Here is a 19,002-nt window from a genome sequence, read left to right as displayed (position 1 = left end):
GATTCTGTCTCTTAGTTAGTGCAGTCCCCTTATTGAACTAGTGAAACACCTGCCAAAAGGTCTTCCACTGTTCATCTTGCCTTCTCCACCCTCAACCCATTACATGCAATCCATTGTCTGGACTATAGGCAGAGGGATGTGTGTTTTTCTTAAAACTTCCCTTTTCAAACTTTTTTACATCCTTTCTATGGCTTTCTGCTGCTTTTAAGGTGTAAAACCCTAAAAAATGGGTTGCAGATCCCATTACTAGGTATATATCCTAGAGAGGTGAGAGCCAGGATGGGAACAGATACATGCACACCCATATTCATCACAGCACTATTTACAATAGCAAAAAGATGGAAACAACCTACGTGCCCATCAGCAGAAGAGTGGATGACCAAACTATGGTACATACACATACTGAAATGCTATCTGGCACTAAAGAATAACGTAGAGTCTGCAAAATACCACATAATAAGGATGAACTTGGAGGACATTATGCTGAGTGAAATAAGTCAGTCACAGAAGGACAAATATAGTATTAGTTTGTTGTTGTGGAGGGCCAAGGAAAGGTTTATATATGGAGGGAAACTTTTTGTGTTGGTTGCCAGGGGTGGGAAGGGAGGGGAGGGAACACTGAAAAAAAAAATGCATTGACCCATGTCACTTTAGTTTTGTGTATTTCACTGTACATAAGTTATATTTCAATAAAATGCCTTTAAAAAAAAAAAGACATCCGCTTTGCAGCTTCAAAAAAAAAAAAAAAAAACAAACTGGGATGCAGGATTCTGTATTATCTGGTCTTTGCTTACTTTGAGCTTCATATCTCTTACTTTGGCCCTTACTGGATTTCTCGCATTCTTCCAAAGTGCTAAGTTTGATTGCTTTTGTATATTGTTTCCTATCTCTGTGGTATATTCTATTCCCTCCTCACTAATGCATATTAACTCTTCTTCAGAGAGGCTTGATTTCTCAGACTAGATTTGCTCCCCTCTGCTCTGCATTCTAAAGCACCTCATACTTTTACTTTTGTAACTCTCATAGTTGTAATAACAGGTATGTGTCACATGATATCCATGATATGTTCTGTGAAATAGGACATTATGTGATTTGGACATAGTGTGAACAGCTGTGTCCACAGGATATCGGGGTTCATGGGCACACTGGCCCAAGAGTTGCTGTGTAACGCACAACCTGGGCAACTCTCGTTGGGGACATCTTAGGTGAGCACGCAGGTGGGTCCCACCTGGCTCTTCCCACCTCTGCTAAGCTAGCTGCAGGGAAAGCCAGCTCACCAGTGAGACCAGGGAGGGGACAGGGTGAGACAAGGATGATGAGGATGCCTGAGTCACAGGTGGGTGCCCAGGTGCATACCTTGCCATCAGTATCCCATGTCACTATACTGGGCAAAATGATGTGGAAACTAGACCTTCCAAGTCACGGGAGCTGAGAGGAAACTAGGGTTGTGAGTTTGGGCCTGGGCATCCATCACTGCAGATGAGGTGGCTTCCTTGCCATGCAGCAGCCAGGCAGAAGTGGAGCTCTGACCTCAAGATGAAAGTCTGTTGTCCTGGCACTCAGATACATGGGGTCCTCAGCCCACAGATGTATATGTGGTAGGATGTCGCCCAAACAGATGTTAAGGAATACATACCTGTGTTGTGCCCAGATCTTGAATCCCTAAAAACCACCAAGGAGCCGATTCCACTGCAAAAGCATAGGGGTTGTTTATTTAAGCTCGAGCTCGGACCCCCAACTGTCACCGATGCAGCGGTTCAGGATTGAGAACCCCGAACTCAGGGGTAACAGGGTTTTTATAGGGGTCTCAGCAGAACTGAGGAAGTTTAAATCAGAAAATTACAGGATTGGTTGACATTTTCAAGTTGCTAGTTGTTCCTACTTGATTGGCTCTGTCTTGTGGGCTGAAGCCACTAACTGCCATTTCTAACTATTTTATGTAAGGTATTTCCTTGCTATTTACTGATTGGTTGTTGCTAAGGAGTATGTTTGAGAGTATCGATGAAGTGGGGGTAGTTAGGACTCTTTGTGGTTTTTCTAGTAACTAAAGCACTAAAGCGTGAAGAACGTGCTAAGGCCTTTTGCACAAATGGCTACTTACTAAAAATGGTTGCATACAGGGTGGTTATATAGAAACATCATCTCACGCTCTCACACCTGTACTGGTTTCATGTCTTTGTCTGGCTATGATGTAAACTCCAGGCATGTGGGGGCATGTCCTGCTTGTTCTTCAATGTCTAGCATTGTTACACCCAAACCTCACTCTACTGCATGAATCTCTGTAAGGTTGTGTGGTAGTTGGTAAATCCATTTTATGCCCTGCTGTTGAAGAGCATCAGGAAAACCCAGATTGATTGAGCCCATTTAGATCTTCACAATCAGATGGAGAGGTGCACAGACTTTAATAAGAATACTATAGGACCAGGAGCTGTGGTGGTGTAGTGCCTTAGCATTTGACTGCTAACCAGAAGGCTAGCGGTTCAAACCCATCAGCCACTCCCCGGAAGGAAGGTTGGGCAATCTACTTCCGTAGTGATACTGCCTCAGAAACCAAGGAGGGGTTGCTAGGAGTCAGATTCGACTCCACGGCAGTGGTTGCGTTTGCGTTTTGGTACTATAAGACCAGCCTCGTTATGTATTTTAGCTGTCTCATTTTATGCTTCCATGACTTCAGAACCTTTGACTCTTCATTCCTTCTTCCTTGAATTAATGTTACCAATTCTCACGTCAGGCTTATATAGAGAGACATGGTTTGCAGAAATTCTCTGTACTATTTTTTGCAACCTTTTTGTTAAGCCAAAAATTATTTGAAAATTAAAGATTAAAAAAAAACTTTAGCCTACACTCTTAGTTGAGCTGTGCCTGAAGAAAAACTGTTTAATTAATATTTAGAGGTAAAGGCAATCAGTGTATCTCTGGTTTTTAGCAAATTTAGAGGGCTCCCTTAACCCTATCCAGGCCCCTTGGCATATGGTGGACATGGGTAGATCAGACTTGATATATTATCCTGATTATAAGGCCATTTCTGCATACATATTTTGATTATATTAATTGACTTTTCATAAAAAAGTGTGGTAGACAGAGTGTACTAATTGATAGGAGTTGTTGTTGTTGTTGTTATGTGCCGTCGAGTCGGCCCCGACTCATAGCGACCCCTCCTTGGGTTTCCGAGGCAGTATCACTACGGAAGTAGGATTGCCCAACCTTCCTTCCGAGGAGTGGCTGTCCTATCTATTTCGTAATTCTAAGGTATTTGACTGCTAACCAGAAGGCTGGCAGTGCAAATCCACCAACCACTCCTAGGAAGGAAGACTGGGCAATCTACTTCCATAGAGATACCACCTTGGAAACCCAAGGAGGGGTCACTATGAGTTGGGATCGACTCAATGGCAGTGAGTTTAGTTTTTGGTTTTTATTTCATAATTATCTTTATAAGGTAATAAATGGAATTCTGATTCATTCATCAAGCCTTTGAAAATTTGATAGTATGTTAGTCTGCCTGAATCTGTCAGTTCTTGGACAGCTGACAGTGGAGTTTGTTTATCTAGAAAATGGCAGGCCAACCCTACTTCATGCTGAGGCACTTAGTTTGCCTCACATGTTGCTCATCCCCTACCCAACTGATACTGGAGAACTCATACTGAAGAGAGACCCTATACATATGAAGAATGTGGGAAAGCCTTTAGTTATAGCTCATCCTTGTTCAGCAACAGTGGATTCACACTGGAGTGAAACCATTTCGATGTTGATCATTTCTTACTCAGCTTCAGAGAATCCACACTGGAGAAAAACCTTTTAAATGTAATGAATGTGGCAGTTCCTTCCACAATCATTCACATCTCACTGAAGATCAGAATTCACACTGGAGAGAAACCTTATAAATGTAGGTAGCATACCTAGACAATTTTAACTTTTTTTTTTTTTTTTTACTAGAACAATTATATTCCCTCCCTTTTTGTTTTTCTCTGTGGGCAGGGCCACCAGTTTTCCAGACCTAAGGTGTTTTGCAATCAAAGCAAAGAGAAAATTTATGGATGTTGAATATGCAAGTTGCTGAAGAGAGAGAGAACGAAAGAGAGACTAGCCCAGGTAAGTGAGCAAGAGACAACCAGTGGAAGAAACAGCCCAGCAGTAGGAAGATTTTGAAAATTTTAGAAGAGAAATTCTGAGGGCATATAAGGAGATAAAAATTACCCTCTCTTTTAGAGACGTTGAAGACAGGTGGGCGTAAATGTGTTTTGATGCCAGCTTTCTCCTAGTACCCATGTTATTTCTCTTATTTTCATTTGCCCTTTTTCATTCTCTGACTATCCACCATCTGAATACAGACAGTCCATGTTTCCTTTCTTTCCCTAATCCTAGTCTACTTTTGTGTGTTGTTTCCCCTTTTTCTCCATTGCCTGTGAGTCTCTTGCTCCCTGACTACCTGCCCTTTTCTGTGAGTCTTCCTCACTGATGATGATTACCTGACCAAGATGAAGATCTTTTCTGCTGCTTGCTACACTGAATTACTTGCCTTGTTTGCTTTTTACTTGCCATTGCTCACATGCCATTATTGAGACCTGTCAAAGTTAAGTCCACACAACTAAAGAGGTCTCTACTTGGCCCTGCACAGGCAGCATTTACTCTGATGGTTTCTTTCAGGTCGAGAGAACAGGCCTGTTCCAGAGGAAGATGTCCCTGAAATTGCTTCTTCAGGTGTAGTAGCAGAGAGATTTCAAGAGGATGAACACCAGGATTCTATATTTGTGGAAAAATATGTGTGTGAGGGCATGAAGGAAAACTCTTCCAGAGAGCTTCCTGGGCCATGCCTTTTCCAAGGAGACTTTGGGGGAATAACCTTCAAACACAAGAAAGCAAATCCTGCAATGATTAGCCAAGAATATCACTTTGAAAAAAGCTTGCTTTTGACCTCAAGCCTTGTTACACATCTTAGGGTTTCCACAGAAGAAAGCCTACATCAGTGGGAGACAGCTAACATACACAAAAATGAGATTTCAGCACAAAGGAAATGCCCAATCCTGTCCACTCAGAAAAAATCTTGGAAATGTAATGAATGTGGAAAGAGCTTTACTCAGAGCTCATCCCTTACCCAACATAAGAGAACTCACACTGGAGAGCGACCCTACACATGTGAGGAATGTGGGAAAGCCTTTAGTCGTAGCTTATTCCTTGTTCAGCATCAGCGGATTCACACTGGATTGAAACCATACGGGTGTGAGCTGTGTGGGAAAGCATTTCGATGTCGGTCGTTTCTTACTCAACATCAGAGAGTCCACACTGGAGAGAAACCTTATAAATGTGATGAATGTGGGAATTCCTTCCGCAATCATTCACATCTCAGTGAACATCAGAAAATCCATACTAGAGAGAAACCTTATAAATGTAACAGATGTGGGAAGGCATTCAATCAGAACACACACCTTATTCATCATCAGAGAATTCACACTGGTGAGAAGCCTTATTTATGCAATGAATGTGGCGCTTCCTTCCGCAAACACTCAAATCTTACGCAACATCAAAGAATTCACACTGGAGAAAAACCCCATAAATGTGATGAATGTGGGAAAACCTTCCAAACAAAGGCAAACCTCTCTCAGCATCAGAGAATTCATACTGGAGAGAAACCCTATAAATGTAAGGAATGTGGAAAAGCCTTCTGTCAGAGCCCATCCCTTATTAAACACCAGCGAATTCATACTGGAGAGAAACCCTATAAATGTAAGGAATGTGGCAAAGCTTTTACTCAGAGCACTCCACTCACTAAGCATCAGAGAATTCATACTGGAGAGAGGCCCTACAAATGTAGCGAATGTGGTAAAGCTTTCATTCAGAGCATCTGCCTTACTCGGCATCAGAGAAGTCACACTGGAGAAAAACCCTATAAATGCGTTGAATGTGGGAAGGGCTTTAATCAAAATACCTGCCTCACTCAGCATATGAGAATTCACACTGGAGAGAAGCCTTTTAAATGCAAGGAATGTGGGAAATCTTTTGCTCATAGCTCTTCTCTCACTGAACATCATAGAACACACACTGGTGAGAAGCTCTATAAATGTAGTGAATGTGAGAAAACTTTCCGCAAGTATGCACACCTTAGTGAACATTACAGAATTCACACTGGTGAGAAGCCTTATGAATGCATTGAATGTGGAAAATTTTTCAGACATAGTTCAGTCCTTTTCAGGCATCAAAAACTCCACAGTGGTGAATAATCCTGGCCTTTTAGGTGAGACAGTTTTTTTCAGAGAGTGACTAGGAATCTGGGTGTGTGGGAGAGGGGCAGATAGAAGATAGAGTTCCTGGAGGGAAGGAGGAAGGAGTCATTGTTGCTATGCTCAGAGAAGAGCATTTACAAAAATGGAAATGTGAGCTTGGAGAATGAAGAGCTCACTCTTCGTGGGTATCTGGGAATACCAAGGTAGAAAGGAAGTTTCCCTGTAAAGCCCTGCTGGTTGCCATTCCTCCCTACCCATGTACTTTGTACCTTGAGTAAGCATTAAGCTAGCACTTGTGTTTCTTTTACTACATCCTTATCCCTCCTTCCCACCTTGTTACTCCTGTTCACTGGCTGGTTGGTTGAGCTGTTTTCCAAACACTGCTTGTCAGTCTGAAAGTGGTGACAGTTCTGAGGTACTGCTAAGCAGCCTCCATGTAGTTATGACTGTGCTACTATAAGAGGCTGCCTGATTGGTAGAGTGCAGTGGTAACTGGTCCCATGAACGGAATATGGAACAAGTGATAAATAAGAATCCATGTTCATTAATTGAACAAATAAGGGAGTATGTGGCAAGAACTAAGCTGATCTCTGCAGATATGCTGTTGAAGAAGATTATCAGGGTGACAAAGATCTTTCCTGATCTTTTCAAGCTTTAGAGGAATTTGGGATGCAGAAGAAAGTAGGACAAGAGACACTTCAGTGATGCCATCGTGGGGGAAGGGGAAACATACCTTCTCAGAGGGCCAGGGAAAGGAGGGCTTAACCTCTGTACCAGAGGAAAACTGGTCTACCATGGGGAAAATTGGCACATAACTCGACGACACATAACAACAACAGGGAGGAGAAAGGAGCTCTGGTAGCATAGTGCCTGAGGCACTTGACTGCTAACCAGAACGCTGGCGGTTCAAACCCACTAACCACTCCTAGGAAGGAAGGTTGGGCAATCTACTTCCGTAGTGATACTGCCTCAGAAACCCAAGGAGAGGTCACCATGAGTCGGATCCAACTCGATGGCAGTGAGTGGAAAGGGAGGAGAAAGCATTAGGGAAGAAGGCCCTTTTGGCTGGCTGAGTTGCGGGGCTGCCAGACCAGTCCTAAAGAGAGTGTTGACAGCTATCGCTGGAAGGGCTGTGTTTCCTATAATTAGGCTGTTGGTGGCTAAAATTGTAGATTAGTTACATGTCAGGTGTTTCTGTTGTTACTGGGACTTATTTATTCTTGAATAGTCACAGTCAAGAATGTTACTTGAAGGGTAGGAGTATTTAGGGAAACAATTATGAAATCACTTTGAAAAGGCTTTTAGAGAGAATTACTTGCTTTTAAATCCATGAGAATCAAGATAGCATTGTTTGCTAGTGACTGTGATATTTTATTCTTTTGAGAGAGGGCAGGTCTTCCTTTTATTTTCTTATTTTCTCTCATGTTTTATGCTACTATCCAGAGATTGAGCTCTGGAAGATTAAGTGAGGATCGATCACCTTTGGTATTTGAAATAAAATTTCTGAGCTCTGAGGCTTGGCAGTTTTCAAAGTATATCTGTTAAAATCAACTGAGTGGATTCTGGAATGGTTGCTTGTTTGGAACTGAGCTTTAATTTTTCCAGAGCAACTGTCTTGTAAGTATTAATTTAGTCCACTAATTTCCACTAATGGGAGTGTGGCAGAAATACTGTATACACTGTTCCCTCTCCAACTATAAATATTTTGTTCTTAAAAACCTACCATAGAGGGATGCATAATTGAGGAAATTAATACCTGTGGACAAAAATAACCTTATGAAAATCTTATAAATAGTTTATGCTCATGAATAAAAAACTATATATATTTATATTTCTACTAAAAGCATATGTAAATTTATCTGTACTTCCTAGGTGGAAAAATGACACTGTAGGATTAATTTCTGGTACATTGTAAATGTTCAGTAACTCTTATTTATTGAATTAATATATTTTAATCAACCTGTGCCCACCAAAAGCTTTTAAGGAACCTCCTTGATATATTTATAAACTACTATCTATAGAGTCTTGAGTGAAAAGTAGAATAGGGAGATTTAATTTTTTTGAGGAGGAAATGGAAAAAACTTAAGGGTGTAAGCTATTTCAAAGTTCTTGTAAGAAAGATTTTCTAAAATGGAGGGAAAACGACACTGAGTTTTTAATCCTGAGGGTTAGAGAGTGTGGCACATTTTCACATCCTGGGGAGACGGAAAAGAAGGAACAGAACTCATCATTCCTGTCCTCACCTCCTATTCTCACAGTTGCCCTTATTTGCCATCCTGCTGGCCCATCATGCTTCTTGTCACTCCAGCAAGGTCCAAACCTAGAAATTGTGTTCTCCCTCAATGCTCTCTCTTACTTAGTCTTCATATCCAACAAACCACTAAGCCCTGATATCATCAAAGCAGGAAGCCATCTCCATTGCTTTGCTATGGGTCAGGTCCTCAGAGTTTCTTTCATTTCTTTTTGATGATATTTCTAAGACATAACTCTGGAAGCTATGAGCTCTTAAAATAAGGCCACATGCCCTTAATGAGTCATCTGAGACCCCTCATTTAGCCCATGCCATGTCTCCAGCCTCAGCTGCTAAAGCCAGACTAAAGTGAGTCGCTGTGTGGGTGCATGATCAAGCTGAATCAGTTCACACACACTGAATACTTGAGAGATGGGAAAGATAATTTATTCCCTGCACGTGGTAAGGAGACTGACCAGTTCCCAAATCTGACTCCTGGAGTGGGGGTTGGGGTACAGTTTTGGTAAGGTTCAAGAAAGGGTTGTATACATACTCATATAAATTCCAGGAAATTGTGCCTCAACTGGCTGGAGATTGGCTGAAGTTTCCTTTGGCTCAGTTTAAAGGGACAGTAGACTTTTAATGCACTGTGCTTGCACACCAGATGACTTAACACTGACTTCCTGTCATCAGCTGATTGGCAGAAGGGGAGATGTTTTCTGAGCGACTTCATTCAGTTGGTCTTACTGTGCACATCCATGGGCCAAAACACATAGCAGAAGGTTTTAACCAATTTCAAGGTGGTCTTGCCTGGTTTTCTGAAAAACATCTTTAAGGAAATGAGTTATCATACCCACTCATCTGTTCCCAACCAGGCTGGGGTGTGGTTACAGAAAGGATGGGGAATTGAGCTTCAATTCAACTCAGCTTCACTGCCATTACCTGCCTTACATGGGCTGTCCCATAGCGCAAATTTCTTGTGATTCTTCTACAATTGGACTCTATGCTTTGGTGCCTTTGCACATACTGTTTCTATTGTGTCAGGTTCCATTCCCTGCTCCTCTTTTCCTGGAAGGAAAATTCATTTTTCACTTACAAATGCACTCAGGCAACAGTTCTTTTAAGCTATCTCTATGTCACTTACTTGGTATTATTTCTGTATTATGTTGTATTGTAATGGTTTGTTTACGAATCTTCCTCTTCCCATCGCACTGTCTGCTCCACCAGAACATGTGATGTTTATGCATCTTTGTGTCCATAATATGTGGCACTTATAAGGTGCTCAATAAATATTTGTTGAACTCAACTAAAATAGTCAGATGCTTCTACATGCCAGCCAGCAGGTTGTGACCTGGACCCAGAGTTGCCAGGAGAAAGTAGATACGGTGAGTGTGTGACTGTGAAGTGTTTGCCAGGAGGAAGGATTCTGAATCTTTCCCCAGGATACATATTGTGGTTGTATTAAGTAGAGAATCCTATAAGAAAAGTGCTGTTTTGTAGCAAAGAAACAAATTAGGCATTTAAAAGTCTCACCACAGTTTAACATAGTGCTTGTACATTTAAGTTGACATCAGGTCAATAGGAAGAGGAAAATAAATGTAGCTGCAGAGACATAGCCATGTCAAGTAGAGTATCAGTGAAATACAATAGGCAGGAATTGAACAAAGATGCTGGCCTGACAGGAGAGCAGTTGGAGCTTAGAAATCCCCAAAAAGAAACATTTCCTGAAGTGGCCTGCATTGGACTTGGCAGGATGAAAATGAATGTGTTGTTGATTCTTGGTGTACTGCAATTTCATTTGTAACTCTTAGAGGACAGAGCAGGTGAAGGCCACATTACAGCCTCAAAACAACAAAAGAAAGGTAACATAACTACTGGCATATGAAATTCAAACTCTAACCCCCCTTCTCTCCTTGCATTCAGATTTCTCTATTGGTCATACCTCTGCTCCATAGTGCCTTTTGTGGCAGTTATAGAGTTTATCACTTGTCACTTATAGCTCTAACTTTGCCCCACTATTGAGGATAAGGGTATCTCACTTGAGATCGAAAGCTTTTTGTCCTCAGAATCTCAGCCTTTCCTGGATGTAACTGAGGTGAAGAAAAAGTTGATTATGGATTTTGATCCTTAATCCCAATATAATGCAGAAACCTAACCTGACACTAGGTGGCTCCAGTTTCCTTCGCATTTAGCCACTGGCTCCATAAATGCCAAAGTCATTTTAGTTCTGTGAAACATTTTGATGTCCATCCTTCCCATCCACTTTCCAAATCCCATTTAAAGACACTTAGCCCAAACTGCTCTTAAGCTTTAGATTCCTGTTTCTAGTTACCTCTGCCTAAAGTACCCCGACTCCAGAGTTGGTTTCCATGCAGCAGAGCCTGTAATTTAAAAAGAGTCTTTAAAGCCTAAAAGGCAATAGAAAATGATTGGGCTAAGGCTGTCTGACCTGTGGGAGGTTAAGGCTTCAGGGAAACTTGTTATATGATTTCAAAGAAGTGCTGAGAATGTGACATTTAGTAAAAAGTAAGGTATTAATGTTTCCTAACCTGTCAACTGAAAGTTCTACAAAGGGCCCATTTCTAGCCTGATATGGTCAGGGAAAATGCAGTGCCTTCAGTCTGCAGCAACTCCATTCTTGATTTCAGCCTCCCAAAAGGACTCCAGGAGCTCTGGTAGCATAGTGCCTAAGGCATTTGACTGCTAACCAGAAGGCTGGCAGTTCAAACCCACCAGCCACTACTTGGAAGGAAGGTTGGGCAATCTACTTCCATAGTGATAGTGCCTCGGAAATTCAAGGAGGGGTCGCTATGAGTCGGCTCGAAGGCAGTAAGTTTGGTTGTTTGTTTGTTTTAAGGGACTTCATTTTGGGAAAGCAGCCTGCCTGAAAATATGAGATTACTTCACTGCTGCACCACACTCGTTTGTTCAAGTATTTACTGAGTGCTTACTGTGTGCTTCAAGGAGCTCTGGTGGTACAGTGGTTAAATCATTTCGCCATTAACCAGAAGCTCGACAGTTCAAACCCACCAGCTGCTCTGTGGGACGAAGATGAGGCAATCTACTTCCTTAAAGATTTATAGCCTTGGGAACCCAATGGGAGTTGCTGAGTCAAGATCAACTCAATGGCAGTAGGGTTTGTTTGTTTGTTTGTTTGTTTTGGTACCACTTGATACAAGGAGTTCTGGTGGAGCAGTGGTTAACCATTTGGCTGCTATCCAAAAGGTAAGTGGTTCAAACCTACCTGCTGCTCCATGGAGAAAGATGAGATGGTCTGCTTCTGTAAAGATTTACAGCCTTGGAAATGTATAGGGCAGTTCTACTCTGTCATATAGGGTCACTATGAGTTGGAATTGACTCGGCAGTGGGTTTGGACTGTGCTGCGCACTGAGGAAGTGATGGTTAGCAGACAGCCTCATTTTCCTAGGCTTGCAGCTTGGTAAGAGTGCCTGGAGTAGGTCAGGTGCCCATGTACTCATCCCTGGATACACCAGTCAGGATAAATGCATATGTGTAAATATTTCCTGAATGAGGAATATGCACTTTTGGGGGGTCGCCCCTGAGCTTAGGTAGATGAAATACTCAGAACAGTGGAACTGCAGTAGGGATTTGAGGAACAGATAATAGTTTAACATTTACTGAACGTTAAGTGTCAGACATTCTTAATAATTCACACATAATTCTCACGTCTCTATGAAATTGGGTACTATTATTTATTTTATAGGTGAGGAGACAGGCACAGAAAGGTAATTTACCCAAGTTCACACACAGTGAAAATCTGTGATTTAGTCCAAGCAGTGAGTCAAGAAGTAAGATGTTTGGGGTTTCTGTGAGTAGATCAATTTTAGGACAGGAAAGAATTAGGTGTAAGGAAGATTGAGACCAATTTATGAAAGCCCTGATAACCTCCAAAGGGCAAAGACATAGAAAAAGGAGTATTTTAGGAAGATAAACGTGGCCAGGCGTGGTGTGAATTAGCACATCGTAAAAGCTCCCTAGGAGCCCTACTGGCGCAGTGGTTAAGCGCAGGGTTGCTAACGGAAAGGTCAAAGGAACCTGCCAGTCTTTCAGTGGGAGGAAGATGTGGCAGTCGGCTTCCCTAAAGATTTTTTTTTTTTAAACCAAACTCATTGCCATAAAGCGATTTGGAGTCATAGCGACCCCCCCCCCCTTTGGCTTTCGGAAGCGGTAGATCTTTACGCAAGTAGAACCACCAACCTTCTGGTTAGCAACTGCCTTAGGCACTAGGCCACCTTCCGTAAAGATTTATAGCTTTGAAAACCCTATGGGGCAGTTCTATCCTGTCCTATATGGTCGCTGTGAGTCGAAACAGACCCGAGGGCAATGGGTTTGATTGGTTTTAAACGGTCACTTGGGCCGACTCCCAATCTCACTTTCACATTTAGCTTCTTTACACTGGGAAAGTGCATGATAAGGTGCGTTTGCTAGCCGTTTCTGCAGACGGGGCTCCTGAGCGGGGTACGGCAACCCAAGGCTTTTACAGCACCGAGAAGAAGCCGCTCCCACCTTCCTACAGAGACGATAACGGTTACCCGCGATGGCGCAGACTGGTGACGTCACGAAACAGACTGGTTCCCGACGAGCTGGGAGCACCCAGGAAGCTGAATGGTGCGAGTCGCTGGGAGCGCCTGGTGAGCAGTTTCTGCTTTGCTTCAGTGCGGTGGGCTCCGCCCAGCGTCTCCCTTGAACCTGGCTGACCGAAGTGCCTCTTCTGGTCGAGCAGGGACTTTAGGGACAGAGACCTGGGGCCTGGGAAAGATTGCCGTGAAGAAGGGAGCCGGAAGGTCCTTCAAGAGCCCTGGTCTGGGAGTAGGAAGACCTGGTGTTCAGTTGTCTGCTTGAGCGAGTCAGCGAACCTCTAAGCGCTTCAGTTCTCTGATTTCCAGGAAGCAAATACTTTTCCTTCTGTTGCCACTTCGCAAAGTTGTGCTGGTTGAATAAGAATATATATGTCAGCATTACTTGGTCCTTTCATTAAGTATTTACTCTCTAACGGATGGTTAAGCACTTTGCTACTCACCTAAAGATCAGGTCAGATGTGCAGTTCAACCTAACCAGCTGCTGTGCGGGAGGAAAACACCTGCACTTTTAGTCAATGTCATGAGACAAAGTGTATGTTAACTGCTGTATGGAAAGTGAATTTGCTCTGAAAATTTTCACCCAAATAACGATTTAAAAAAAAAGAAAGAAACCACCTGCAATCTGCGGGAGTAAAGACACATCCCAGGAAACCCTGTGGGGCAGTTCTATGCTGCCCCATATAGGGTCGCTATGAGTTGGAATCACTCCAGCACACAATTGATGGCAATAAAATAGGTACTATGTGTGGCACTTGTCTTCAAGTTTAGTGGTGGAAAACATAAATGTAATTAGAGAATTAAAACACAGAATGGAAAGCTCTACAGTAGACTTGGAAATTCTGTGAGAATGAAGAGAAAGGAAATGCCTTGGAAAAGTCAAGATTTTCCTCAGGGAAGAGATGTGGTGGCTCACATTTCACCTGAATATTAATGTTTTACTAAAAGGCATTTGACTGCTAACCAGAAGCCTGGTGGTTCAAATCCACCAGCCACTCCTCAGAAGGAAGGTTGGGCAATCTACTTCCACAGTGATACTGCCTCGGAAACCCAAGGAGGGGCTGTGGGTCGGACCTGACTTCACAGCAGTGAGTTTGGTTTGGTTTTGCAAAGTTTAGAAAGAACACAGTTGACTGTCAGAGAAGAGGTGCTAAAGGACTAGAGTGGATGAGACTAGAAACCAGGTCCCTATCTTTTAATACAGCATTCTTTCATTAGAAGAGGCCCTTAAAAAGTCTTCAACATCTTCCAACATACTCTCTTCACCCTCCTTTATTTGTAGGGGAAGTCCTCATTATTTTCTACAAATCTCTGCACTTCTAATTGTGGGAGGGTAACTGGTAGGGAGTTTCCCTACTGTTGACTTAAGCCCATCTTTAACAAGGAGTGCTGACCTCATTGCTTGATACATAGTAGATACTCAGTACTTTTCAAATAAATGAGTTGAAAAACCAGTCTTGGTGAAAGATACACTCATAGGACCTAAGATTTTTGCTCTTTTCTCATCTGTGTTTTAGAATTAAAGAACCACAGAATATTGGCACACAGAATAAGAAGCTTATATATCTAGTTTTTCACTTTCATTTCACATGTGAGAAAACAAATTCTGTGAAATTGACTTGCTTCATGTCACTGAGTAAGTTAGTAGCAGAGCCAAGACTAGAATTGAGTTCAGTTCTGGTCTTACTGCCCCACAGTCTTTTACTTTTGAGGTCGATGACTTTTCCAGTAGGTTTACAGAGTCTTTGGGCTCCAACTTTATCTCCCATGAAAGAGTATTTATCCCAGTATGCTTAGTCCTTGGAAGGCCTGCCCTCTTTCTTTGCATGTTGCTATGTCTCTGAAGTCTACCCAGAGCATAAGGGAAGAAGGCTGATAATTTATGGATGGCTGTTTTTCTTCCTTCAGTGCCTCAGATTCCTACCCTTCTTCAAAACAAGAGCTCCCAGGAGGCAAACCAGTGTTGCTTGTGTTCCTAACAGCTTGTCATAGGGTAAGTGAAATCAAAGTAGAGTGCCGAGGCTGGGGTTTTTATAGGGCTGCTCACTTAGCAAGCCTAAATGGGACCCACCAGTAACCACTATATCTAGACACTGCAGATTGAAACCACAGAACCACCCAGAAATGGGCAAAATCTTACTCAAATCAGAGAGAGTGACCCCACTGTGGAGGGTAGCTATGAATTAATTGATTATAGGACAAGGCAGAGATTACATGAAACTGAACTCTAGTGAGATGAGCTACCCTCTCTGCAGTCATTTGGTGGAACACCTTGAAATCACTCACTGAACTGCTAAATGTGATACCTTAATGGTGAGATCTAGGGAAGAGATGGTAAATTACTAAAAGACTCGTTGCAAAGGTAATTAAATGTTTCCTCAGAAATGTGGACTCAGCTCTTTGGCCTATCTAGACTAAGAGCCTAGGTAATTACAGCTGCCACTGTTATTGGCTATCAGAAGCCTGGATGGCTGTGAAACCCAGTAAGAATAATACTGGGTGAACTGGATCTCGGGTTGTAGGAACTCTATGAATAGGTCATGATTATTTATGTCCTGAAGAATTTGGTCTAGTCTAATGTGTACATATGTACACATTTGTGTCTGTATATGTATATATGCATTAAGGGACAAAGTTTATTAAAAAAGGAATCAACTATATTTTCTCTGGGTGATAGGATTTCAAGTGATTTCCTTTCTGAACTGATGTGTTATATGGAACATTTTATGCAGAGAATATCTAGCATGTATAGGTATATAAGGGAGCTCTGGTAGTGTAGTGCCTAAGGCATTTGACTGCTAACCAGAGGCTGGTGGTTCAAACCCACCAGCTATTCCTTGGAAGGAAGGTTGGGCAATCTACTTCCATAGTGATACCACCTTGGAAAATCAAGGAGAGGTTGACCGTGAGTCAGATCCGACTCGATGACAGTGAGTTTTTTTTTTTTTTAAATAGGTATATAAAGAATACCATGTACCCTGTGTATAATGAAAAAATAAAAACTTTATTTTAGAAGATAAAAATGTGGTTAGAATTTTGATTTTATTTATACTAGTTTAAACCACCTGGAGTTTATTTTTGTATATGGTTATGAATTGAATTGTGTCTCTTTAAAATCCTAATTCCTGTACCAGTGGATGTAATCCCATTTGGGAAGAGATTTTCTTTATTATGCTAATTAGGCCATATCAGGGTAGGTTTTGTCTTAAAACTACTAATTTTTGAGAAGTAAAAGAGCAGTAGCTTAGGCATGCAAGTACAAGAAGATACATTCCTGTGGAAATCACCAAAGAACCAATGAACACTGGATCTAAAGAAACTAAAAGAGATCTTTCTCCTAGAGCCAACAGAGCGAGCCTTTCTCTAGAGCAAGTGTTCTGAATTTGAACTTTTAGCCTCCTGAACTGTGAGAAAATAAATGTCTGTTTTCTAAAACCACTTACTTGTAGTATTCTGTTACAGCAGCACTAACAGACTAAGACAATGGTATATCCATACTGGAAGTTTATATAGCCAATAAAGACAGACAGACAGGTCCAGGTAAGATATTCACTCTACTTAATAACCAGTGTGGTACAGGCACTGCACAGTCAGATCAGTCTCTCACCATAAACAGCTGGTGCAGACAAACCAGTGTGTGCCAGCTGATTCTCAGCCCCAATAGATCCATATATATCAAAATGAAATGATCTCTAAGACACATTCTTCAATCCAACAGAAAGCAAATCGCAGACCAATACTTATAGAATGACTTTATTTATGTAAAAAGAATCAACCTCTAAAGAAAGGAGCCCTGAGGCACAGTGGTTAAGCAAAAAAAAAAAAAAAAGAATCAACCTCTATCTGTGTATAGAAAAATATGTAGAAAAAAGAGTAAAAGAATATACCCCAAACTTATAAAGATTATCTCTGGGGCAGGAAACAGTTTGTTTTGGATGGGTAAGGTGGTGATGGCTATAAAAATAACTTTTATTCTACATACTTCTGTTTTATGTAAGTCTTTTATAGTGAGGATATATTCATGTGTTATCTATGTAATGAGAAAACTAAAATGAAAAGGTGCCTGGGAATAAGAATGTTGTCAGGTCTCAGCAGCATCCAGTGAAGAGATTGCTCCAATGTGTGGCACCTGAATATCTGTTCTCTGATTCTGTGTGCCCTTATCCAGGGCATCAGAGTTTTCAGAGTCTGACACCATTAAGATCATTCAAGTATTTCTTTCTTTTTCAAATTCTGTGCATTCCAAGGGGTATCCTGATGACATTGATTTGATTCCCACAGTTTTTCTATAGTGGAGAGGAGTGTGTTACTAGGTGGACATTGAGTATAGACATTTTTCATTGTAAACTAGTGAACCGACTTCGTGTTTTCTACATCATTCCTCTTCTGGATCTGATCAGTGTACATCAGATTCTGATGCTATAATCAAGTCACTGGCTTATGAGAACTTCTTTAACACCCCCCCCCCCATTTGTCTGTAATCTTATAGTGATCTCTTTTTTTTTCTCCAGTATGCAGAACTCTAGTTTCCAAACCTAGAGATTTCCCAGTCACACTTAAGGGGAAAGTGATAGATGCTGAATGTTTTGGAGAGAAAGAGAATTCCAAAGAGACACCTATCCCGGTGAGTGAATAAGGCAGGATGTGAAGTGGACCTAGCAAAAGTTAGATCACGCGTCACCTTTGAAATCTTGGAAGGGAAATTATTTTTAATTATCATTAGTCTACAAAGATCCTGCTTACAGGGAACCTAAGGAGATATGATTATTTTTCACTTACTTTTTTTAAGAGTGGAGACTAAAGATGGGCAGTAACTTTCCCCAAAATGTAATGTACCCAAATGTCAGACACTCATCTCATTCACATTCTCCTACTGTTTATCACTCTGGATGCAAATCTGGATGACCCCAAATTATTTTCACCATTTGATTGTTTCAGAATCAATCACAATAGGAAATTTTATACAATTCACAAGACTTGTTGCTACCTAATCCCTTCTGTTTTCTGCCTGTTGTCTGATTTTTCCTTCCTCCCTATCATCTATTCTAATCTCTTCCTCAGCTCGCTGGGATTTCTTTATTATGGGGAACAGGCTAAGAGCCAAGATTCTGTAATGTAGGTCCTCTGTTCTGCACAAGGCACACTTTCCTTTGTGATGTTGTTTTTTTTTTTTCCCCACACACAAGTATTGAAAAAAAGCTTAACTCACTAAACAGTATGTTAAATCTTTCTCAATTAATAACATAATAATACTTAAAGGTATTTTGAAATTGAAAATTTCAGTACAGAGCAAATTTTCCATTTATAGTAATGAGCTGCATAAAATATATTCAGTCAGCATCCTACTGCATATATGTCCATGGTCCCATAAGGTTATAATACAGTTTAGAATCCTAATCAGAGAACGGAATGTAGTGAACACAGTAGCTTCCTGCACACACACATATATCTCATGTCTCTTGTATACTAAGCGATAGTGCTGCCAGATATATAATGGTACAGTTCATTTATAAGCTGTGTCTTGATAATCATAATAAACTTATGTGTTACTGGTTTATGTATGTATTGTACTGTACCAAAAAGTTCTATTTAATAAGTTTACTGTATAACAGTATATGCTTCAACTTGCAGGCAGCAGCATCCAATCTCATGTATCGTGCATCTTGAGTATTGTAGCCTTCTTTCTCTGTTTTTCTTTTAAAAATATTACTGTGAAGTGAGTGCATTGTAGCTTCTAAATGCAGGAAAACCAGTGCTAGTGGTATCAGCAAGAGACTAGGGAGAAGTATCATTTTGGAAGTGAAACAGAAGTTTATTAAACAACATGAAAATGGAAAATCAGTAAATGCTATTGCTCTCTGATTTTCACACTTGACATGGCATATCACACTTAACAATCACAATGATCCTCAAAAACAAAAAATTTTCTAAGCTGCTAAAAAGGATCAGCTCCACT

General features: G+C 41.2%; 1 protein-coding gene across 1 annotated transcript; it reads left to right on the top strand.

Annotated features, from left to right (window-relative positions):
• Window positions 1-4,034: 4,034 nt before the first annotated feature.
• ZNF502 (zinc finger protein 502) lies at window positions 4,035-6,215 on the top strand. Its single transcript, XM_007949669.1, has 2 exons — window positions 4,035-4,089; window positions 4,645-6,215. Exons 1-2 carry the CDS (start codon window positions 4,035-4,037, stop codon window positions 6,213-6,215), a joined length of 1,626 nt encoding a protein of 541 aa, XP_007947860.1.
• Window positions 6,216-19,002: the final 12,787 nt, after the last annotated feature.

Source organism: Orycteropus afer, unplaced genomic scaffold, assembly GCF_000298275.1.
Source record: "Orycteropus afer afer isolate SDZICR_OR568_19922 unplaced genomic scaffold, OryAfe1.0 scaffold00250, whole genome shotgun sequence".
Classification (NCBI taxonomy): Eukaryota; Metazoa; Chordata; class Mammalia; order Tubulidentata; family Orycteropodidae; genus Orycteropus; species Orycteropus afer.
This window is presented reverse-complemented; position numbering and strand designations above follow the sequence as displayed.

Coding starts and splice junctions, on each gene's coding strand:
- ZNF502 (XM_007949669.1), top strand. CDS start 4,035: ATGTTGAATATGCAAGTTGCTGAAGAGAGAGAGAACGAAAGAGAGACT. Junction 4,090..4,644: donor CGAAAGAGAGACTAGCCCAG/GTAAGTGAGCAA, acceptor GGTTTCTTTCAG/GTCGAGAGAACAGGCCTGTT.